A 25,015-nucleotide genomic window follows, 5' to 3' on the forward strand; every position below is an offset into this window, starting at 1 on the left:
TTTTTGGGCAAATATCTTAGTCCGTCTCGGTTCATGATTTATAGAGTAATATACTGGAAAGACACAGGGCTTTCGGTTATTAAACAAAGAGGTCTTTCATCGTACGTTCTGGAGAATCAAACTGAACCCGACAAAAGACTCGTTATTTCTGAGGCCAACACATCTCGAAGGTGTCGACAACTGTATTCTCTCTTAAGTCCTGCGCGTCTAATTTTGCCTGCAACAGATGGTTCCATTTGGCCGCCTTCATCTTAAAGCCAGCGCCCGTCAAAGGTGCGTGTGAGTCTGTCGTCGCTGATGCAAAAACAAGGAAAGAGTTCACATGCAGGCGGGCTCGGTGACTCCGTATATCCCGATATCTGTTTGGTATCCAGGCAACCATACAGTTTTTACAGGGTGCGGTCCGGCTCGGCTCACAAAGATGTTTCCACGCTGGAAAATGGAAGTGACTGAATGTGTGGGAAAAATGGCAGTTTATTTTGATTTGTGTGACTAAAGTGATGACATGAGCTGCAACCGTGCTGCAGTGTGTGTGTGCGTGTGCGTGTGTGTGTGTGTGTGTGTGTGTGCGCGCATACAGAAGCAATGCAACCACACCTGTAGTACATTGAAACTTTTTTTAAAGTGATGTCAGACTGAAACCAAACTGCAGAGTGAAGCCATTCTTGCTGCTGTCAGTCATTATGTTTTGTGTGTGTGTGTGTGTGTGTGTGTGTGTGCGTACGCGTGCATGCGTGTGCGTGTGTGTGTGTGTGTGTGAAACAGTGAGCTAAGTGTTGCCTCGCTAACAATCTTGCAGACACCTTCCAGTCATTTCAGAAATGCAGTTATTCTTCTGTTAGATTTGTAGATGCTGACAGAGTATTGCTTTCAGCCTCCAGCAGGGCCAGTTAACCTCATTCTTCTCAGCGGGATGTTTCTGTGGTTTTACCCTCTCTCGTGTCTGGAGCTGTGGACAAAAAGAAGAACATCCATACAGAGGTCATTTGTTCTCTGACAGACAAACAAAGGCTGTATTTTAAACTAAACATGACGGGAATAGGGCCGAGCTTTGTTTTAGAATATGTGCCCCTGTAGTTTGCTAATTGGTCTCCGTATATCTTTAAATTCACAGGAATGTTTCTGGAGTACTATGTAAGCTGGACAAGCTAAATGTTTAATGCTTCTTTTTTTGAGTAGATGGCTATGGGCGTGCACGCAATCAACTGATATGAATTTAAATGTTGTAAATCCATATTTGTAAAGGAGCAGTGTGTAGGATGTAGTTGCAGAGATCGACCAGCTGAACACCTTTTTCCAAGTATGTGCGACTGTAACAGGCCGTGTCTGGAGCTAGTGTTTGGTTTGGCCCTTCTGGGCTACCGTAGAAACGTGGTGGCGCAACATAGCGGTGAAAAGATACACAATCCTTACCCTGCCTTCCAAATCGCATACTATTTATTTTCATTTTTAGTACGGACTGCAGCTACTCTTAAAAAGTATGTACTGTTGCATGTAGTATGTCTATAACTGGGACATACTACTTCATCATTAAAATGAGTCTTGAACTTCTTCTTCCTCTGGACACTGGAACGCAGTTAGATCTGTTAGCGCTCATCATCGAGAACAAATTAGACAAAATACATACCACAAACTGACCACGTGCCGTGTTTTATTCCAATTCACGACCAGATAAAAGGAGTTGAGAATCCATCAAACAATAATAGCCGTAACACGGATGAGGAGTTTCTGAAATATTTATTGAAGGGATTAAAAAGACAAACGCAGCAGGACCGAAGTGCAGCTCTTCAACTCTGCAAACGACGAGCCCCGCAGTGTCTATCAAACCCTACGATGTACAACAGTAATAAACAAACACAGTAACAGTCGTACAATACTAGAATGCACATTCTTACAGAATGACTTGTCTTTATCTCTACAAACTAAACTACTGTATCGGCTAATGGCAAAAAAAAAAAAATGCTTCAAATAGCGCGTCATCTCTCGGAAAATAACAGCAGGGTTACTTCTTTGAAAATAATAATAATTAAAAAAAAAAAAATCTTGATTGTAGAGATTTATACAGCTTCCATTGCCTCAATTTACCTCCTTCATAATCTGGGGTAGTAGTAGTAGTAGTAGTAGTACAATGGCAGATGACATTTAAAAGGACTTGAATTAAAGCAATAAATACAAGTTTGTCCACAGCCCGGTGACCCCAAAACTTCCCCCACATTCGGCCTTTTAGAAAGACTTTAAAAATAGTATAACAATCGGGACAAAATGTTTGTTATTTACTAGCACATCATATCTTATTAGTCAGATTCGGATACGAAACTGGTTATTTGCATTATTCTCAAAAGAACAAATGTTTGAATACAGCCTCATGATGTGTTGGAAATCCTGTAACCCTCCCACCTTTTTGCAATATGTTTGAATACAAATTTCTTTTTTTTCTTCTTTCTTTTTTTCTTTCTTTTTTTTTTACCTTTTAAGGAATGTTATCAGGCAGCCAAACTGTAAATATGGCATTCGTGAGATACAGATTTATTGGCAACTTGCTCCTGAGCACCACCTGTGCGTGCAGCAGCCTTCGAGGGGAAATTCCTCAGGCTATCACGGTCAACTAACTGCCCCTCTCACGACCCACAATGCATCTTTCCACACCCTAAGAATCACTATAATCATGATCGAAAAACCGTCCAGACATCCGCCATTTCGTGGGTGAAAGATTTTGAATTTTAAGATGCTTTTATTTATCACTTGGAGTGACATTTGTGTTCACATACATTTATAAATGTGTAAACATGGCAAAAAAAAAAATGTTGTCGGTGTGTAAGAAAGAACAGCACTAATGTGGGAATGCTGGATGTGTTTGTGCTATATATATATAAAACACACGTCTAGGCAACAATCGATGAATCATTCCCCGCGGTGCTAAATCTGATCCGGGGCAGAGTGAAGGAGAAAGAGCGCAGACTTTTAGGAGAGGATCTGGAGCAGAAAGGCTGGTTGTCTCGGGTGTGACGGTGGGAAGAGAAAAAAAAAAAAGCCACAGAGGCGACGAATAATAACAATAATACTGCGGTTGATGGTCAGTGTTGTGTCGAGAAGAGGGGGGTGAGGCTGAGGGGACACAGGTTCAAGGCTGGGTCACTGCACTGGGTTCCTTCTCATAGATGTAGCTGCCCACACCACCAGTGTTCACGCCTGGAAAAACCACAGGGACAGCGGTGGGTGTCAGGGGGATTAGAACAGAGGGAGGGGGGGGGGGCAAGAGAAGAAGGTACAACATGAAGCCGGACGAGGCTGCCGAACATCCGCTCGTACGGTTAAACTTTCGGGCTTGAAGGAGCTGCTGTGATGCACGCGCGGTTTAATGATGAAATGCCTCTCGTAAAAAAAGAAAAACAAACAAAACAAAAAAAAGGACAACAGAAAACACATATTGTATTGTGTATTGTGCAGTCTTGTGTCAAGTGCTCAGACATTCAGTTTCAAGTGTAGCGGATAATTGGTGGGTTGACAGCACCCCCTAGCGGTTACCTTTGGGCCCGAAGAGGACGGCGTAGCACGGTTTGTGGCAGTAGGGCCGGCCGTCATGCTGCAGTGAGGAAATACCACCATTAGCCAAGCAGGGAGGATGGAAGTTTCAGGTCAAACACACAGACAGGCTTTTTAGACTCGTTATTTTACCCCTTTTGAAATGATTGCCATCAAACCGACTTGTTTGTTTAAATCCTTGCACTAGTGTTTAGTTAGTTTTAATTGAATTAGCGAAATAAGCGAAAAAAATGTCCACTTGTGGGATTAATAAAGTAACTTTCTTTCTTTCTTTCTTTCTTTCTTGAGGCGTCTCGCAACCAGGTTATACCGAAAACAACCTTCTGTAGCAGGCAAGAGAAAATGTTATGGAAATTCAAATTTAAGACTTTGAAGTACAAGGTGTTTTTTGGGGCGAGGGAGTCGGGGGGGGCGGGGGGGGATTCAATTCGAGACCTGTGGACACTCTTTGGTTGCTGATGTAATGAGGAACATGCCAGATATGGCTGAGGGAATGTGTAGAGTTGAAGTTTGAGAAATAACTGGATGTGTTCGCCCGCGCGCTGGTCTTCGTTCTGGACATTGTTCCTTGACAGATTTGCTTGAGCTCGCGGCATCGCGCACGTCTAAACGTGGTCAGGTTGTCAGCGCAGCCGTATCTCAACCTTTCGTGCTGTCCGGCCACTGGACTGTGTGTGTCGGGCCGGTGCTGCTGTGGTCTAGCTTCATGTCACAATAGAGGCCGTGTGGTTTTTGATGACGCTCCGTTTGCTCTCCCGTCGTCTCGGCAGACCAGCTGATCGAAGTGCTTCGTTCAACTTTCGGTAACTTTAAGGAAGCCTTGTTATTTTCACCCACTTTTTAATTTTTTTTAATTTTTTTTTATGTCAGACCATTTTCAAAGTCCACATGTTCACAGCTGTTCTATATATAACATATAATTGTTGTGGGTCCAATAATACGAGTGCATACGCAGTTATACCGCAGCTACTGTTTTTCTGCTGACTTGAACTTCCGCATTTTCGTGGATGAAACTTGCTTGTGAGCCGAACTAATAACCTCGTGTGACAGTTTTAGGGGAGATTATCAGGCAGGAACGGGCAGTCGATGACAATGTTCGCGTAGGTGTAACAATTTAGTGAATCCGGTTTGAAACGCGTGTATGAACAAAACTCTGCAAAATACAAGTTTTAGGATTTGGAAGACCAGATTGGCGTTAGATCCAAGAAGTAAAATCTCATTTGTTTTTTTTACTCCAACGTTAGTTGTCTGTCTGCACTCTTTCCTTTCATTCCTACCTAATTATTTTTCCCTGCACATTTTTTTTTTTTTTTTTTTTTTTTTTTTTGTGTGTATTTCCTCCCGGATTTTCCACCTCATTTCTTTCACCTCCTCTGTCCTTTATTCCTTCCCTCTTTTTCTCACCTCTGCATGGCTGCCGGCAGACAGAGTCTTGCTGCACCTCTCGCAGCGCAGACAGGGTCGATGCCAGTCCTTGCCCAGTGATGTCACCTTCTCGGCTGGTGTCGTAAACGTGCACCAACACACACACACACACACACACACACACACACACACACACACACACACACACGTGAGACACCTTGGAAACCACTTTGCAGGTTCACGCCTTTCTCCTTGCCCCTTATGGGTGTGGAAGTACTTACCAAAATACACCTTCTTGTTGCACCGAGGACACAGGTTGGCCTCCCCGGAAAAGGTGGTGATGCTGCCAGCTGCCGACACGCAACAGAGACGTTACAACGGTGGCGGAGGAAGCGGCTCGATAAATGACCGCTAGTCTTTCCAGTGAGGTGTAAAACCGAATGTAGGGGTGCAAAAAGAAAACTGAGCCAAGTACTGAAAACGGCTTTTATATAATTCAAAAGGGAATTATTAAGCAAAAAAAAAGGGGCTAATCTTGCCAATTTAGATACTCTGGTTGCCAAGTTAAAACACTTCTCTCACTTCCTCCCACAGGAGGTGGTGTCAAAAGACAAAGACATTAGTTTGGTTTTGTCAAACTACACATTACACATTTTTCCATTATGTTAACACAAGCCAGCTGTGACATGCAGATTTAATTAGATCGGACATTACACAATATTTGCATAGTGCTCAAATAAATTCACCAATCTCTCCGTTACATTTCAATAAAAAGCTTCGTATCGTTCAGCCTTCGGCTGATCTGCAGTTTACACACAGAAAGAAAAGAAAACACTGAATCGTTGTTGGCCACCAACTAAAAAGTGAACCGTGGGAATCTAAATGATTTCGTTGCTGCTGTTTATGGTCTTTCAGTCAGGACACACAGTTTCTAACGCGTCAGAGAAAATCCCCTCTCAAGTCTCAGGAGACTTTGTGTACCAATTTGTCTCATCACTGAGTCACCAGCTTTCATTCTGACCAACAGCTCCATGAAATCACCTAAATCTCCAGAGAACAGCTCATTCAGATTAATAAAAGCTATTAGAGACATCATTTATAGTACATACAGCATGAATACAGTTCTTTACCTTTTGATGGTACCTTGGGAGCGAAGACTCGCTTCTCTTCAGCTTTGGGGGCTGAATCCACACTAGTGGCAGAAGGGTTGTTGTTGGCCGGAGTATCATACACATAAGAACCTGCTCCGCCAATGTTCACACCTTAAAATACACAAGAGAGGATGATCATTATAATCATAGAGGGGAAAAACATTCATCTGATATATGACATTAAAATCTGGACTGAGATATGCCATTATCCTCAATAGTCAAATTTCACCAAGGACTACAAATACATGAATCATTTTTCATAATTAATGACAACAACATATCCATGTAAGATGCAATAACACAGTATAAACAGAACGTATTCTAAGGTGCATAAACAGGTATTGATACTGCAGGAGTAAAATGACCTGCACTTCACCTTTTGGCCCGAAGAGGGCAGCATAGCACGGCTTGTGGCAGTAGGGCCTTCCATCGTGCTGTGGAGGAGGCAGAAAAACATCATGACGCACAGATACAACAAACTGAGTCAACAGGCCTATAAGGACAAAAAATAAATACCGACGCAGAGGAGAAAATTAAGCGTTACCTGAATGAGAGGTCATATTTTTTTTTTTGCACATTTTTGTGACATCATATATTTTGGTTTTGGTCGGGGGTTTTTTGCAGGGAAAAAGAAGAGATGGAGTGACTGTGTCCAAAATTAGAGACAAGTCTCTCTTTCTTCTTTTTTTTTTTTTCCATTTCATGGCTGCTTAATGATGATGTCACTGTCACAGGTTGCTTCAACACACAATAAGGACGGCGGCTGTATCCAGGAAACGGGTCTCTGTTGGTGAATTCAACGCCACACTTCAATGCGAGCTATGTGTCTCGCACACGCGTGAACGCCTTCGTTTCCACTCGAAGAGGAGGAAAAAAAAAAAAAAGGAAAAGTGTTAAGACATAGATGGGCTCGTTGCTGATGCACGCCGAGAACGCGGTGGTCACTGCAGGACCATGTGATCGGCTCGGAGAGGGGATCAGGGCCGGGAGCCAGCGTGGCCACTGGTCCACAGCCCAATGCCCATAGATGAGAAGAATGAAGCCAATGCAGTGGGCGAGGTGCCAGGCCCTGGGTGGTAAGGGGGAGAAAAGAAAAAAAAAGTAGCATCGACCTAGGCACATACTACTACCCACAATCCTCTCTGCTTTGGCCACTTGAGCTCCTCTTCCCCAGAAGACGATGTGGCAAAAAAAAAAGAAAAAAAAAAAAAAAGGGATTGTTCTCTCGCTTTAAATAATGCATTAACCGGGACAGGATCAGCTACTGTTAAAGCAGCCACGCGCTCCAATTCACGCTTCCTGTTTGACATTTATGAGACGCGTGAAGGTTTGGCCGCCGATGCCGGGCTGTGACTAAGCACTGATGACTTTCTCAGGGCAGGACACACGAGGCTTCACTGTAAAAGAGTTTTATTATGTTTTTTTCTGTTAACAGTCTGCAGCACAGCAATTGTCGAGAGGCAACGGGACCCTAAAAATGGATTATCCATCGCGGTGCAGCCCACTCTCTTCCCAGCAGTTAGCCTCCCACATCCTGAAACTTAAATCTGTCCTCTTCTTTTTCTTTTCATTCCTCATCCGTCTCTTTAAGCCGGATTTTACAGGTGCTGGCTCTAGCAACAGAATGAAAGAGGATCATCTCCGTTTCTGCGCTGCATTTTTCTCTTCACTATATGTTGTCAGCCACTTCCAGGACACACTATTAAGAGATGTCCTCATTTAGGATGTGTGTGGTGTTGTAAATATTTTAGTTGCTTCAGTGGTTCCCTTTCTTTTTGGCTTGTGTACCCTTAAACTTCTAGTGACCTCTCCACACAGGCAAGGAAACAAGACCGTTTTTCTTAGTGAAAGTGTTTAATATTTCACAAGACAGAAACACGATTTCTTAAATGACACTGGTTTTACACATCTAAAACTGTTTTCGAGGTGTCGAGTCGTGCCACTGCGTCGGGGAGAAAGCTCTACGAAGCCGGGTAAATGGCTTCAAACGATGTCGTTTTGAGCCGGTGTCGGTCTGAGCTAAACGCCACAAGTTTTGGAAATGAAAAAAAAAAAAGTCTGGAGGTGTGGAGCGAGAAAGAAGCAATTTTCCAGCCCTTTCGCTGCTCCTCATCCCAACATTAGATGCTACAATTAGGTGCATTGTGGGTATCGTAAGCAGCAGGCGGAGGCGGGGTGGGGTGGGTTAGGAAAGAGAATAAAGGGATAAGCGTGGAATACAGAAAGATGACATGTCTCACCCTGCTGCATCTATTTAAATCTTTTTTTTTTTTTTAAACTGTCCAACAGACTTTATTCATCATTTGTGACCCCTCAGACTTGACTGGCTGAAAACTGCAGTTCTTAGACACAACAAACAATAACAACACGTGGATGGACATGTATGGTTCCATGTACCCTTTTGTGTTTTATTTTTGTCTTATATTTATGTCTTGCTGCAAAACCTAACAGCCCCCTGGGGTCAAACAGATTTGAAGTTGACTGCGTGGTGTTGTTTTAGTTGTTTTTAGTTTTATTAGTAAGTTACCATTTGGTGTGTGGTGTTGCTATGGAGACAGGGTCCTGAGTCCTGTTTTTTTATGTTTTTTTTTTGTTTACTTTCTGATAAGTCTGCCCCAGTAGAAGTCACTCTGCATTACCCACTGGCAGTTTCTGTTTCCATTATAAATCATTGAAGCACTGCACATGAACGGGTTTATTTCTGACACTAAGAAATAGTGAAAATTAGATTCTTCGGAGGCAAGAAGGAGCCCGACTTATGTGACTTCTTATCGGATTTAAAGATCGAACTTCTTGGAGTTGAACAACCTGAAGTTCATTCTTGACCTTTGGAAGCTGCAGATGGAGAGTGACCAGTTATTAAGAACAATTTAAATTTGAACATTTACGGGTTCACGGCCTTTAGTATTTACAGGATGTTTGTGCTGCGAGATGACTCTCGAGTGTTGTGAGGATAAGCGTGCTTTGATAAATCTAACCGTGATCTTTTTGGGGTCAACAATGAAGACTTGTCACCTTGTCTCCTCCGGTCTGGCTCTCTGCCACCAGCCTCAGGGAACTGCTGCCCTCCTTCAGCCCCGCTGACATCGAGCCATGCTGGGCTTCAACCCCCCCCCCCCCCCCGACTCCTTTTAAAGAAGCAGACAGTGTTGCTCTGAGGTTTCGTGACCTTCTGCATACCGGGCCTGAGACGACATCAAACGCCCTCCCCGACGATCCCACAGTCCCTTTTCAATCCGCCCTGTATAAAATGTCTCTCAGCCTCATTCGGTTTCCATGACGATGATCAAGCATTGAGTTTTTTTTTTTTTTCCGCCTACTAAAGTCAGGCTCGTGGCGCGGCGCGGCGCTGTAGCCCGGGGCGGGATTTGGATGCATTCCATGGAGAGAGAGAGAGAGAGAGAGAGAGAGGACGGTGGGCCTCGGAGAGATTGTGCGACTACAATGTTGTAATCATGCAGAGATTAAACAGCACAGCAGCATCATTTGGGGTCTGCAGGGAAATTGTTTTTTGTGTACAAAGAGGCTGAGATCACATCCTCCTCGAACAGAGAAAAGAGCGGGAGTCTCAGCGAAGTGTGTGTGTGTGTGTGTGTGTGTGTGTGTGTGTGTGTGTGTGTGTGTGTGTGTGTGTGAATCCTTCACCCATGTACAGAGATGGAAATTTAATTGTCGGCCCGGGTCATGAAAGGCAAAATAAAAAGGGCAAGATAAGAAAATCCCCAGGGCGACGGTGCCAGATAGCGAGCAGTGCACAGTCGGGGGAACCTGTGCTGAGACGTGATACAGCAGTCTGATGATGTAAGACGGAGAGGAAGGATCTGAAGGCGTCTCTTCCTGCAGGGGCAAAAGGGGTTAAAAGTCCCGGGAGGATGAAACTCACCGACAGACACAAAAAAATTAAGTGCACTGAGCAATTTCCTGAACAAAACACACGAGGTCTGTGAAACGAAACGACCCCCCCAGGAAAAAAAAAACAAAAACAAAAAAAAAAGCTCCGATCTAAAAAGATCCTGATCCACATACGATTTTTACAGACTATTTCCCGTATGTTACAACCTTGAAACTGGAGTCAAAGCTCCAGAGGCCAAAACATCTGCCTGTATGTAAAAATCTGCTGATAAGTCAATACGTAAACCGAGCAGCGCTGGCGTTCCTCTTGTTGGATTTCGCAATAACAATCGATGAGCTGCAGAGATACTACAGCAACGGAGGCCTTTAACCTTTGTGGGAGCGACACTGCTTGTGCATTAACAGAGAAACACCCCTTCAAGTCAGTTCAGAAGAGCAACAGAAGCCATCAGGTGGATGTTTTCAGCTGCAGTGCGTCTCGGGAACACTGAGTGCATTTAACGGCCTCCATCTCGCTGCGCTGCCTGCAGGAAGAACACGCACATTCTATCGTTGCAGCTAATACTGAACAAAAGAGTGGACTCGTTACGCGTTTTTGTTTTTTTTTTGCTCGGCAGACTAAGACTCAACTTTGTCATTCCTTCCAAAACTAGTAGTTTTGTTAACTTTATGCAATCTGGCCATTCAGTCAAACGTTTAAATTGTTGAATCTTGATACCGCGCAGGGCCCCCGAAGATGTATAATGACATAGTAAAAGCAAACATTACAAAAAGTTGGAAAGTTATACATAATTATGTGGAGCAGGAATGTGTTTTTCATTTTAATTTTCAGTTCAAGTTTCCAGATTTATCTCGTAACCCCTTTGGGTTTTGTTTTTCAGAGCAAAAAAAAACAAAACGATTTCGGATTTCAACTTCTCTGATGCAAAAAAAAAAAAAAAAAAAAAAAAAAATGGACCATTTTACTGCGTTATATCACAAAATTCTTTGTTTTTTTTTTAACAAAACACTAAATCGGTAAACCGAAAACAAACCGGACGGCTTGCAGAACCCCCGAGTGGATAAGAATTGTAATCGCCGTTTCACCGCGCTGTTCCCCGTGTCGCGTCCCACTGACCTCAGCGTGGCCTCCGGCGTTCAGCAGCTTGTTGCAGCGGTCACACTTCAGACACAGTTTGTGCCAGTCCTTCCCCAGCGATGACACCTTCTCAGCTGCGACGTGAAAAGACAAAAAGACAGAAAGAAGAACGGTTGGATGAATGCAAAACGACTCCGAACAACAGCCTTTATTTCCTGCATCGGTTGCGTGCGTCACGGTGTGCCGTTCGACCGGTCGCCGATGGAGAGCGGAGCGACGTCGCCTCGTTGCCTCGCTCGCCGCGATAATGTTCAACTTGTGCCGTGTCTTTGCGCCCTGATGGAAACCCTGTCGCCGTGCAAAGCAGGGCGATTGTTTTCTGGGGAGGGGAGGGGAGGGGGGAGGGCAGCGGGGATGCCTGCGTAACCACACAGGATGCAGTGATGATGTCATCGCGGGACAGGCAAACAGTGGCGTTGAGTTCCCGGTCCAGCTGGAGCAGCGGGGGGTGCCCACATCTAACCCAGATCCTTTGTGTTAGCCCTCCAGACACACACACACACACACACACACACACACACACACGCACGCACGCACGCACACACCCACACCCATCCCCCAGTTTACAGCGTACCCACCCCGCTACAGACGGCCCCCCTCGACCCCATTTCCGTCCCCTATTTTCTCCGGTCGCCCAGAACCGCCGGCCCCTCCAGACAAGCGAGGGGACCCTTATTATACACTTTCCAATAATAAATTCACCACCGCTTGCACACAATGGGCCCCAAGGAGGCGTGCAGGCACCAGAGGAAACACCTTCTCTTATCAAGGCAGGGCACAAATGGCCGGATACGGGAGTCTGCTTCCTACATACCTTCACTCCTCGCAAAAAAACACACGCAAACGTGCGCGTACCCACGCGTGCACGTACGCAGACATAAAGGCGATTTGTTTCCTCTCGTTCTCCCGCTCCTCAAACGCGTTCCCGCACGTACCATAAGCGGTAAAAGTGCGGTCACATTCCTGTGCGGGGAAAGCTAAATTCCAGAGATTTTAGATTTTGAGAAAAAAAAAAAAATACCAAAAATCAAATCAAAATTTCGATAAAAGATATTAAATATGGATGTCACGAAAATGAGAACGTAAATGACGTGATCCTATAGGAAAGTGACGTTTCTGTTTCTGCAGTACATGAACGCGTCGGACGAGAAGACTTTTTTTTAAAATGCACGAGTTCCCGGCGCATTATAACACTACTCGATAAAAAAAACAAAAACAAAAAAAAGCCCTTTCTCTGTTGTTTCTTTCTTCTTTCTGCACATCTGATCAAATAAATCGTCTTCTTTGAATAATCGAGTTACATCTGATTCGATGCGAATGACGAGAATCATGCCGCGAGCAGTCGGGGCGGATAATTCTTCCCAGGATTGCTCTGGGAGATCCGACTGCTCCCTGCTGAGGTCTCCGTTTACTCTCCAATCACTTTTATTGTCAATTTCTTCCTGTCAATTAACACTTAGACAAATGGGCAACAACAAGGCCCTGGAGAATAGCAGAGGACGGGGTGGAGGGGAGGGGATGGGAGGGGGGGGGGGGGGGGGGGGAGCGCTGACTGGGACGAAGCGGGCCGCCGGAAACGTTAAATCATTCTTAAAGATACTGTCGTTCGGAGTAAAAAGCCGACGACGAACCGGCGCGAATCGACACGCCGCTGCCGAGACAGCGCTGCGGTTAAATGAAGACGGAGTCGGTGGGTTGCGTTTGTCTGTGAGTGACACATCTGAAGCGACAACTTTCCGTTTCATGTAACCTGCCGTCCGTGCACGCAGCTGGACAGTCTCCGGCACTTCAGTTACTTTCACTCAACAGTTGAAGTGCTTTCGCGGCGTGGACATCTGCTGCTCTTCCCCCCCCCGATTTCACCTTCAACTGACATCTCAAGTGTTTTCGCCTCTTACTGTCTCGAAAGGGCAGTTCAGCTGCTTTCAGTTGTCGCCTTTACGTGCGGTTCAAATGCTTTCAGTGCGGTCACATCTGACATTTCGCTCTCAAGCTTGACAGTTCACCTGAACTACTGCAACTATAATGCCCACGGGACGAAAAAAAAAACAAAACAAGACACTTCAAACCCTTTCAGTGCCTCAATTTCAACAGACACTTCGGTGTACGCAGTTTAACCGTCTCTTGCTCTCAGTTTTTACTCTTTATAATGACAGGCGAACGTCTTCCACCCTCGTCTTCCACCTCCGGGTGACAGTTCAGCTGCTTTCGTGGGTTGGAGGTTTACCTCCACTTTATCTGCTTTTAGTTCGGACTCTTTGAGTTTTAGAGTAAACTGGCTTGGTGAAGCAGCCGGCAGAGCTCGAGACTTGAACAGCATTGTTTGTAACAATTCACCCGACTTCAAATGCTTTCAGCTCCCACGTTTGAACTGACAGTTCAGTTGCTTTCAGCGCTTCAGCTTCAACAACTCCGACGATATTTCACCGGCAAAACATTTTAAAGGTCTGTTAACGTGTTTTGCAATGCCGGCACGTGCATTTTTCTGAGTACGGGTGCAGATTTAAAGCACATTTTCTTCTTCTTCTTCTTCTTCTTCAAAAAAAATAAAGCCTTTTCAAGTTTCTTAAAATTTTGAGAATTGCCACGATTCTTTCCAACAACCTGTAACGATTACGTTGAAATAGAGAACAAGTAGAAGCAGTAGAGGAAACTAAACCTGAGGGTTCACGTATACCGCTTTGACACCTATACAGTGTTAAAAATAGACTGCATACTAGAGGAACCCTGCCAGTCAATGCTGTGCACTTTGCGCGTGTGTGTGTGTGTGTGTGTGTGTGTGTGTGCGCGCGCGCATGTGCGCCGTTGTTATTGTAAGAGGGGTGAGTCTGTCTGTCTGTCTGTATTATGTGTTGGGGGAGGAAGAGGGGATCTGCATCTGGCCCAGATGTTTCTACCCCCAGCCAACAGCCAGCATCTATCTTTATTATCTTTCACGTCGTTCCAACCACAGAAATGACGCCAGAAAAGAATGCAAAATTCGCAATAATGAAAAAAAAAACAAAAAACTAAAATGGCGTGATGACTGCACCACTGGGCCGACAAGACGGTCCCCGTATCCCAAAATAGCAAACGTGGCGGGCACACGTGAAGCGAATGAAGCGCCACCGCATCTTCCCCCATACCTGATCAGGACAACGACGCGAGGGCAAACGCAGCCACGCAGCGTAAACAAACAAGCGGGTGGGGGGGCGGGGAGGGGGGGGGCGCTTGTTTGTTTTGCCTCTCCGGAGGCTTCGCGTTTACATTGTCAACATCGATGAGGATGTGCCAAATCCTTTGAGCCAATCCCTTTATCTCGCCCGTTAACATGCGATTTGCCCCGCTCAAAACAAATAATATGGAGGAAAAAAAAAAAATACAAAAAAATAAAAGGGATTTCCCTGAGATTTGATGTAAACAGTGGAACCGCTTAACAAAAGAATCGCAGCTGGACAGGAGAAGTACATCTAACCTGACATTCCTGATTTATCATGATGGAATTTCATTAATTCTGGGTTTCTTGTTTTGTTAAAAAAAAAAAAAAAAAAAAAAAAAAAAAAAAAAAAAAAAAAAAAAGCTGTTTTTACCCAGTAAATTACATAACTTACCTGTGACATGAAATATGTCAGAATCTGTGTGGCTTACCCCCCCCCCCCCCCACGTACACTATTATTACCTTCAGCGTGCACCTTGTAATCGCAGTCTGGTTCTAGTCGATTATAAAACGACTACCAATACAGTAAACGGAGCGGTTAAAGACAGCAGGACGGCAGGAAGAGGCGGACTCCGGCGGGACGTTTCCATTTCGCGGGACGGATCGCGTGTCAACGGCGAACCGTTTGAAAGCGGTAGACTTCTGCGACCTGGACGGAAGGGCGGCGGACGTGGACCTTCGGGAATAGATTTAAGCAGTCCCAAGCGTTCGGAGGATGTTTGCACAAAGGCTGGAGACGCGACAGCTTCATGCAGCCGTGTTGGTTTAATTTGTGGTGGCTTCCGCTCGGGAAGGTTTCCCCCGAGCGTTTCATGTTCAAATATTCCCGCCCGCGAGGGACGATTCGGGTTTGCTCGTTGCTGCCGTGCCCGGAGAGCCGTCGAAGTGAAACGACATAACGCACGTCACGATTCGCGCGAAATCCTGAGTGACGGGACGATTCTGCCGCGGGGGCGCGAAGCTTAAAAGCGAGTAAGAGAGTGGACAGAGGTCATCACAATAACCATACGATACCTGCGCTTCGCTAAGCTGCTTAACTTCATTTGTAAATTCCTGTTTTAAGCTCTTCGGTGTGCGGTCGGACGCTCCGATTGCATTGTGGTTTTAAATCACCGAGACAGTCTGCTGCTGGTTCCTCCGCTCACTGATTTAGTCATTAAGCAAAGAAGGCAAAACTCGACGTAGTTGGGGAAAAACAACAACAACAACAAAAAAACTAGAAAATGGCCGCGCCGGCTCAACCTCGGCTGTGCCGCTCCGCCCAGTTCGGCACATTCAGGTCGATTTGAGTGTCAGGAAATTGCCAGACCAGAGAATTGACTTGATGCTGACACACTTAGGACTGAGGGTGGTGTTGCACTAGTGTGAAACTAAAGGCCAAAAGTGTCTAAACACAGTAAGAATAATAAAAAACAAAAAACAAAGCGTTAATGAGATGAATGGCTCCTCCAAAAGGAATGCAGCCCTTACAGTAATTACTCGGTCACGTTTTATTTAGAAAAACGTTTCCAACGATATCGGCGCATGGGATTTACCGGGGAGCTCAAGCGTCGTCATTCTTTAATCGGGTCTAACCCTTTTCCTGAGGAAATTGGAGTCATGCGACGACCTAATGCGAAGAGTAGAACCATCAATTCGGCATCCGATAGATTTAGCATTTTTCAAAAACGAATCACCCGTGGGAGATTTGAGTTTCGACGGGCGAAGTTCTGCTCGCAACACCGGAGAACTTGGAGCTGGTTGTAATTTGATTTATCTGTTTGTTCGGCAGCGAGATTGCCCTTGTGCTTCAGATTGTGTTAGGAGGGAAAGGAGTCATTACTCAGCCTTTATAAAAGGGAGCGGCGTGGGAGCACGGCCTGCAGCAAACGGTCCACAAACGCACTGTAATTGGACAGAGCAATAAGCAGCAGAACTTTAACCGGGGGGGGGGTCCCCGAGAGAGAAAACATTAAGGGCCCCCCCCCCCCCATTTCTCCAAATGACTTAATTACTGGCTTTAGCTCGAGCGGGAACGGTGGCGGAGCAGCCGCCGACGGACCGACGTCCACCCCGGAGTCAGGTGGAGACCAAACACGACAAACAAGCACGACCGCATTTACGCGGCCGATTCGCCCGGGCGTGCGACGCGGCAGGAATGTCTCTGAAATCTCACATGGGTGCTCTCTTTTATCACTCCCAATAATTCGATCAGGGTGCAACTGGAGGGCGTTTTTGGTGGAGGGGGAGGAGGGGGAGGAGGGGAATCTAATGCGCTTGACAAACAGGAGGGCGACACGGCCGCCGGAGCTCGCCCCAACCGCCGAATGTTTTTACGAGAAACACATAAACGTGTCACGTGTTTTCCGTCTCAATTAGTCGGTCTACAGATGAGGCCGGGCTATTTTAAAACGGACGTCGAGTCTCCGTCCCCTTTCCATTTTTGCACCGAAATTGAGCTGGAGTCTGTCGTGATGTTCATGACGCAACCGCTGTTATTGTAAATATATGTGAATCACGGCTGGCTGGCTGGCTGGCTGGCTGACTTCGGTTCTGTTGCGCCCTGTGGTAATGTGGACCCATCTGTTCAGCTTTTCCTACAATAAACCCGCCCAAAACACACTCATAAACCAAAACGCGCGCGCACACACACACACACACACACACACACACACACACACAACATAGACACCGCCCTCTCTCCATCCTCTTTCTCGTTCCCCTTCATCCGTCAGTGACAGCTGAGTCCATGCGGGTGTTTTTTTTTTTCCTCCTCTCTGGCCTTTGTCACAGCAGTGTGATAACTGCATGTCCTAATAAACAACACACACCTGAAGGACGGACGGACTGACTGACTGACTGACTGACTGACTGACTGACTGCAGGACCCAAACATGGAAATTAGACCAAAAAAAAACAACTCAACGTGAGAGAGGAAAAACTAAGCAGCCTGCGTTTCCTTCTCTGCATCCTCTTGCTATTCTGTTCTCAGGAGTACAAACACCCTCAAGGACTACGTGACCTTTTAGTTGACTTAAAGACAATGGCCATTCATTCGGACACACGGGGCCACTCGACCTCACCGAGGGAAGTGACTGCGAAGGAGTTTTAATCAAAGGCTGTGCATTCGATATAGTCGTTCGTCTGGTTTTAAAAAAAAAAAAAAAATTCATTATTATTGTCTAGTGAGGTAGAGTTCAATCGTACTAAATTCAATGCAAACTCCAGATTCAAATCACAGGGATTGTTCCAGTTTTAATTCACCATCTCGATGTTTTCTTGCCTTGTCTGAAATTTGCCTCGTCAGGAATGCATGAAAGGGAGCAAATTGTCACATCGGAGAAACCTACAGTCCGAATTTGACCAGTTTTACTTGACAAACAACCTTAAATTTTCATCTGCTGCTTATTTTCCCGATTCATGAGGTAGTTTGTCAGAATATTGTAACACTGTGAAGAATGTCCATTATAATTTCCACAAGTCCAAGCAGTCCGATTCAGACGTCTTCTTTTGTCTGACCAACAGTCCAAAACCCAGATACTCACTTTACCAACAAACAAAACCAAACAAAAGACCGACCAGTGATTTCAGCTCTATCGTCTATAAATTGCAAACCCCCCCCCCCCTCCTCCCCTCCCAAAAAAAGACACTCGATCAATAATCCATTCATACTTGATGGATTGCAGAAAGATTTCATAATGGCAACGAAGAAGGAGTCAGAAAAAGAGATCTGCTCTCTCTGCTGAATGTGTGTAAACTAAAAGTAATCTGACCCCGACCGGCGGCGGTGCGCTGAATGTTGGAATCGATTCGTCCGCGGTCGGTATGTGCGTGTGCAGCTCACAGCGACCGAGCAGGGAAGGGTAGCCACGAGGAAACTCATCTGGATCTCTCTCTCTCTCTCTCCCCGTGGCTGACGCAACCCCGTAGCAAAAACTCAGCTCTGGAGGTCGTCCGTCGCCCGAGTCGAGGCGAGGCGAGGCGAGGATTCCCTCCCCGGGCGTCCTCTCCTTTTAAACCGTGTCCCAGGCCGGGCTACAGAGGCTTCAAAAACAGTCCGGTCTGCGTGACTAGGTCACAGAGTGGTGGACCATCTCTTCAAAAGAGGAAGCGGGCCCGGATCACCACGACTGTACCTGCACATCCAGCCCCCCCCCCCCCCCCCTGCGGTAACTGGATAACGAGCCCCGGAGGGAAAGACATCGCATGACGGAGGCATAAATGAAGCGCTACTTAAGTCTCCTTTGAGTGAAATCATCGGAGTCTTGTAAAACGGCGTGACAGGATCGAGTGTCTCTGCATGGGAGCGAGATGCTCTCTTTGAGAAAAAGAAACTTCAAAGTCAAAGAGTTAAAAGTAGAGCTCTTCGGATTTCAGTCGCGTTGACTTGTCTGCACCTGGTGGGGTTGACAAGTGCTATTTAACAACACAGGAGCCAGAGTCACGTTCAGAATAACACCCGTGTTTGACCTCTTCTTCTTCTTCTTCTTCTTCTGTTTAATGGCAGATTTAACGCCACCTGCTACGCTGGAGTTTGGACCGGAGGTCTTTTTGTTTCCCCGAGGACTGAAAAATGAAGCCCAGTACATTTTTTTTTTTTTAAACTCTCACAAGGCTATATATATATATATATATATATATTTCTTATCCTCAAGTCTCAATCCAGACTTCCTCGGTTCCTTCAGTAGCTTTTCTCGCCGTGCTCTGCGCGTTTGAACACAAACGCGGCGGCCTTCAGCAGCCGCTCGGTCCGAAACGCAGCAGAAGAAGAGAAACTTGTGCGTCTGTATTTAGGGGTTTCTAAATTGGTCTGTGTCTGACCTGTTGTATACTCTGTTTTCGTATCAGTAAAACTAGGCTGCAGTTCCTCTTTTCACTAACGGGGAAACGGAGACTCTCCAGCCGCCGACAAAACGCACCGCTGGCCACGTGACGCGCAAATGAAGCCTCCGCATTAAGCCTGGAGTGAGTATCTTTCTGCCTGAAGTCTAAGCCTTCTAGAAATTATGGAGAGGATGGACCGTCACATAAAATGCACGAACGCAGTGCTTTTAGAAACATCGGCCTGAGTTGCCGGCTATTTCCGCCTCTAATTCTCCTCCCGGGTGCCATTAAAACTCCTGCAACGTAGAAAAGGGCGGATAGAAGAGGTCTGAACTCGAGACTGCGGAGAACAACGTGGGAAATGTGATGGAGGCGCGACAGTTCCGTTCCACTTACGCTTCAGCGACGAGGTCACGAGCTTCGGACGTCACGGCGACTCGTCCGCTGAACTTGTTTCTTTTGCACTTTGTCACATTTTGCTTCTATAGATGCGTAAATTTGTACACGAAAGCAAAATGTTTCTAAACATTTCCAATCCATCTATCCGGTACGCTTAGGGTAAAAACTCCACTGCTCTCACAGCGAGGTCGGAGGACTACAAAATGAAAATACACTGCAAAATCTAACTCGTATCAAAAAAAAAAAAAAAAATGACGTTTAAATAATGCAAACACCTAAAAAAAAAAAAAAACTGGTAGCTTGTAACATCAATTATTTGGATGAACAGCCTATTTTTGTTCCTCTGTTATGTAACAGGTCGTACCGCCGGGGAGGTTTCACCTGTGATGGGGAGGTAGGTGGGAGGGAGGGGGTGACGGGGGGGGGTGGGGGGGGGGGCAGCTTGACTTTCAGCACCTCGCTTAATGCCATCTCCATTAAGGGGATCATATTTGTGGCTCGAAAAAAGGCAGAGGAAAAAATAAATAAATTTAAAAAAAAAGGAGCCTCATCGACTGGCACAGGGGAGCGTCCGGGTTACGCAACGGAAGCGAGCAGGAGGCAACAACTCAAGAAATGATGTTGCGTAACCGACGAGGCACATTCACACAGCACCACACGGGCAGCCAAGTGGAAAACAGGGTACTCTGGCATTGACAGAGGGGAGGCGGAGGGGGGAGGGGGAGGGGAGGGATTGGGGAGGGGGAGGGGAAGAGAGAGGGGTGTTATTATGCGGATGTTCGGGGTAAAATGCGGGATTTAAAAAAAAAAAAAAAAAAAAAAAAAGCGAGAAAGAGGGTGTGTGGGAATCAGTGCGCCGGTCCGTACCGCCGGGACGAAGGGACGAAGGGACGAAGGTATTCTGTCACGCCAGGAGAAGAAACGTGTGCGGAGACAGAGAGAGCCTTGTGTTGAATAGAGATGTCTTTTCTCATTATAATGCGCGAGGCGGTTCGAGAGTCTCCGTTCAAATAAAGGCGAGCCATCTCACCCCATTCCCCCCCCCAAAAAAAAAAAAGAGAGAGAGAAGTAAGAGGAATTCAGGGCCCGGGGCATCACCAAGTGATTGAAGAGCAGGACACAGACAAAGAGAGCCGAAGTGAGAAAGAATTGGTGAATGAAAGAGAGAGAGAGAGAGAGAGAGAGAGAGAATTTAAAAAAAAAAAAAAACAACAACGGCAGAGCACCATTAGTTCCCATTAAGTTCTCGTTTATTCAGCTAGCCGCACAAAGATGCTCCGCTCCCGTCCGTCGTGCACTCCGGAGCTGAATCACCGGGCTGAATTTGGGTCCGGAGCCGGGAGATTTACTGAGCCGTGCTGTGCCGCGTTCTGCATGGACTCCCTCGCGCGCTTAACAATGTAGTCCCCGCCGGGCCCGGTCACATGTCAGCCAACAGTCCGCGGTGCATCACAAGCGTCTCTGTGACACAGATGCGAGGCCGCAGCGCGCACAGCGGGAGTTTTGAATTCAGCTCCACCCCACAATTAAAAAGTATCCACGCTTGAGATGTTTCACATTCTTCTAATACCAACATCGAGCAAAGATCTCCTTCTTTTCTTTTTTTTTTACTTCCGTTTATTTGGGTTTCTGAAAAGAAAGTTGCATTTTTAGGTTGCCGCGACTTCAAAAAGCAACAGTTGACGTTCACCTTCAGTGGCGATGGAACTGAGCTGTCACCGCTTTGAGACATCTGTCCTTTTTAAAGTCGCGAACGGAAAAATAATAAAACATTTCCCCAAAACCAAAAGAATTTCCATCCCAGACTGTGGCTCACCACCGCCACTTGCAGTAACGGGATTTATTTTGCACGAGTAAAGAGGAGAGTCAAGTGCCCCGCCCCGCTACACTGTAACTCCGGTGCTGGGCGACCAGCTGGAGGACCAGGTGGGTGACTGCAGGGTGGGCCGCTCTATATAACACACCGAACCAACACCGCAGGGGGGGAAATGGGGAGCGAAACGGGACGGGAAATGGACTATTTTCTCCATTAATCCCACATGTCCTGGTGAAGATCTGAAGCAGGGGAGGTTTCTTTCTCTCTCCCCCCCCCCCCCCCCCACATCCCCTCTTTCAGGCCTGTTTTAATACTTTTAAAAAAGGTGCAATATGCAAGATTCAAGTCCCGTCTTGTAATACCGCTTTGTACCCTCGAGAGGCGATAGTGAGTCACGGTAGCATCCGGTCTTTCCTCAATCTAGCTTATAACTGCTGTTTCAGCAGTTTGCTGTCAGTTCGAGGTGACGATTGATGACTATATAGAGCCAGTAGCGGAGTTTACGTTGTAGCGTAGGGTTATTTCGGGATTTTTAGCAAAACAACGTTGGCGACCGGAAAAAAAAAACAACAACATTTGGGAGTTTTGTTCGGCATTAGTTTGTTTAGCTCCACTAAAGAGCCGTAGTGAAAACACCTGGTTTGTCTGACACCTGAAATTGTCTCAGTTTGTCAGATCGCTGGATGACGAGCTAATCCAGCCGGTTTCACGTTGCTATTCTAACTGGTCTGAACCTACACGTCAACACGAAGCCACGTTATATTAACACGGCCTGCGACGTCACGCAGCCAGCCCCCTTCATGAGCCGTCGCTGCGCACCGACCGAACTGAGCACTAACAGCTGTTCATTCACCAGCCTTCCTTTTTAAAAACTCCCTTTACTGTCTCCTGCAGTAGAAACCGGCGCCAACGTTCAACTCTTGTTTTGATTTGATTTTTTTTTTTTCAAAAAGTTTCAGCCATTTCTGCGTTCACCGTTTAATTCAATTTCTATCCGGAGGTTCGAGTATTCTTCTTCCTCTCATGTTGGATTGAGGGCCCCGACTGGACGCCGCAGCGACCTCTTCAGGTGCCGGGTGGCGTTACAAGCCGGGCCTCGTAGACGCCTTCGACATCAAAACTGTCATTTCTTCACGTCCGGTTGACGATTTTCGTTATTTCTTTTGAAAGTTTTAAACTACAACCCTCCCAAGTGGCCGAGAGGAGAGGAGGATGTATGTAGGTGGGACCGCTGAGCTCATTCTACAGTATCTGAAAATCATCGCTGACATCCTGTTGACGCTTCGGGGCTGCGGGCGGGCCGAACTCTCCCCTCCCTGACCTCTCCCGTGCCTCGTCGTAGCTTTCACAGCCTCCCCGTCAGGCAATTACTGCAACTTAAATATTGCCATTGCCGCCTCTCCCTCGCATTCTCCCATCCTCCTGTTCGACACATGTAGGCTTCCAGTCTTTCAACGTCCTCGTCATCCACCGTACAAGACGCACCCCGACCAAAAATAACCCCACTGGGCTGGATCTCGGCACGCTGCATGAAATAATAACGCACGTCGCCGAGGAGCCGTGACTCGGTCGCCGCAGCGAATGAATGCAAAAATAAATACCCGGACGTGCATCAAATCTGTATTTGGAGGCAAATAATTCTTCTTTGAACCGATCGTTTTGAATGCCAGAGGCTCTCGGGAGCCGTAGGATGAGCAAGCAGCTGCGATGATCGCCGCCACTCCTGTTACGCAAGAGGACTTCCATCCACTTCTCATAATTGGTTTTGACCCCCGTGACGGCTCTGACGTGCGCCGCGAAGTGGAGAAAAAGATCAGAAACCGAAGACTGACATTTTCTTTTTCTGTTCCCGGCGCGCGGCGAAAACACGAACACAGGATTACTGTGGGGTTCGACAGGACAGCAGCAGAAAAAGAAGAAGAAGCAGCAGCAGCAGCAGCATGTACCTTAAAAACCAAACCGTGCATATCCAACAAGTGCAGCCCTCAGATTAAAATTTGTGTTTATCTTCCTGATCTGTGCTCCTTTAATCCTCCTCTTTGCACTTCGCCGTGTACGTTTCTGCGTAAACATCTGTTAGGGCAATCTTCCTGGCTGTGACTGACTTTGAGTCGAAGCTCTCTGCCCAAGTGGGTGCCTTTGTTTTTCCCATCTTTGTTTACAAGAATGAAAAAAGAAAAAGGGAAAAAAATAAAAATAAAAAAAGTGCGTGTTTACAGGTTCCTCATCCCACCGACTGCAGCATGATGGTTGCTGTGCTCCTCTTGTGAGTGGGCAACTCAGCATATGGCATTTCTAGCTCTCTTGGCAAGGGTCCTCCACCAACCAGCAACCCTCCACAGCCAACTGCCACGCTTGGATGTTTACCAAACACAACAAATTAAAAATGGCACAGATCAGTCACAAAACAAGATAAAACACTCATCCAGTCTTGTGAAGACGGCGCAAACAGGTCGTGTTTTTTTCTCTCTCGTAAAAGTTAGAAGCATTTCATTTTATAAAAAGCACAAATTCTCTGAAATATTTGCCCTCGGATCTTTTGTTTACATGAACCTCTTTGCCTCTCCAGCTTTTGGGTTTCCCAAAGACTTGTCTGTGTGAATCATTGACCTGACAGCAACACTTAGCTGAAATAAAGGGCTGATCTAAAGAATGCTGGGAGCTTTTTTTTTTTTTTACTTATGTGAGAGAGTCCTCTGGGAAATGTAGGAAGGCTTTACATTTTTTTCCCACCAATGGGCAAAAATCCTGAAGGAAAATTTAGATGTAGGCTACAAACAGATTAAATCAAAAATATTATAGATATTTACCTGTCTGTGCCGAAATATTTACTCCAAACGTATTTAGTTTTGACTGAATGGGCATCTCCTTTATAAATCAAGAGTGTTGCATTAAAAAAAAAATGTAGCCTTAAACCAGCTGAAAAATAATCGATCCCCTGTCAGGACAATGTTTTGGAAAACGAGCGGGATCACACCACCACAAAGTAATTTCATCAGCCAGGACCCCATAAAAACGGGGCATCACTTACCGAAATACACCGTCTTGTCACACTTGGGGCACTTTGAAGCCATGTTGGGAAGATTGCGGGTCGAGTGAAAGTGGTCTGCTGTTGTCGGTCCGGAGCTGCTTCCACTTCTCTCTTCGTCTCTCTTGTCTCTCTTTCTCTCCACAGCAAGTGTCCCGCTCCGCTCACACGAGCTGGAGCATCTATTCAGCACAAACGCTCCCTCATTTGCATAGCCCCGCCCCCTCCCCCTTTCGCCATGGTGCCCGTCCTGGTGCCGCCTTCAAGTGTCGTGGGAAATATGGCGACTTGTCAACAAAAGGCTGATAATAGTCTGTGAAATACTGGGATGGGGACAACGCAGAGGCCCTGTAAAAATGTTATTCTTCAGACACTGTCTGACCTCAGATGATTTAAATATAACCGTTTTATCTACTGAGGATTGAAACTTCAGTTCAATTCCTGTTTCCTCCTCATTATGCCTCTAAAGCACATATTCACTGTAACATTATGCCTCAAGCACCTGGCAACTAGTCAAGATACATCCTCTTAGCAAAGTAAATGTTCAGCAGCTTTCTCCTTTTTATCTGTGAGAAAAAGGCCATAACTTACAAACTGAATTTATTTTTTCTGAATCTTTGGATCAGCTTTTTTCAGGAAAAATTGTCTTCATGCCCAACAAACTTTCGATGTACAACTTGTTGTGATTGAACAGCATCTGAAACTTTGCCCCTTCACATTTTAC

General features: G+C 46.1%; 1 protein-coding gene across 1 annotated transcript; it reads right to left on the minus strand.

Annotated features, from left to right (window-relative positions):
* Positions 1–1,722: 1,722 nt before the first annotated feature.
* crip2 (cysteine-rich protein 2) lies at positions 1,723–24,457 on the minus strand. The gene is made up of 8 exons (XM_069152721.1): positions 24,295–24,457; positions 11,029–11,123; positions 6,436–6,493; positions 6,039–6,170; positions 5,190–5,258; positions 4,948–5,042; positions 3,526–3,583; positions 1,723–3,189 (listed from the first exon to the last, which is right to left on the minus strand). The coding sequence occupies exons 1-8, from the start codon at positions 24,335–24,337 to the stop codon at positions 3,122–3,124; spliced, it is 618 nt and encodes a 205-aa protein (XP_069008822.1). The 5' UTR covers positions 24,338–24,457; the 3' UTR covers positions 1,723–3,121.
* Between the last annotated feature and the right edge of the window lie 558 nt (positions 24,458–25,015).

The sequence above is a fragment of the Embiotoca jacksoni genome, unplaced genomic scaffold, assembly GCF_022577435.1.
Source record: "Embiotoca jacksoni isolate LCO1_2020_lvr unplaced genomic scaffold, fEmbJac1.0.p SCAF_18, whole genome shotgun sequence".
Classification (NCBI taxonomy): domain Eukaryota; kingdom Metazoa; phylum Chordata; class Actinopteri; family Embiotocidae; genus Embiotoca; species Embiotoca jacksoni.

Coding starts and splice junctions, on each gene's coding strand:
- crip2 (XM_069152721.1), bottom strand. CDS start 24,337: ATGGCTTCAAAGTGCCCCAAGTGTGACAAGACGGTGTATTTCG. Junction 5,259..6,038: donor TCCCAAGGTACCATCAAAAG/GTAAAGAACTGT, acceptor GCGTGTCGGCAG/CTGGCAGCATCACCACCTTT. Junction 5,043..5,189: donor CAACAAGAAGGTGTATTTTG/GTAAGTACTTCC, acceptor TTACGACACCAG/CCGAGAAGGTGACATCACTG.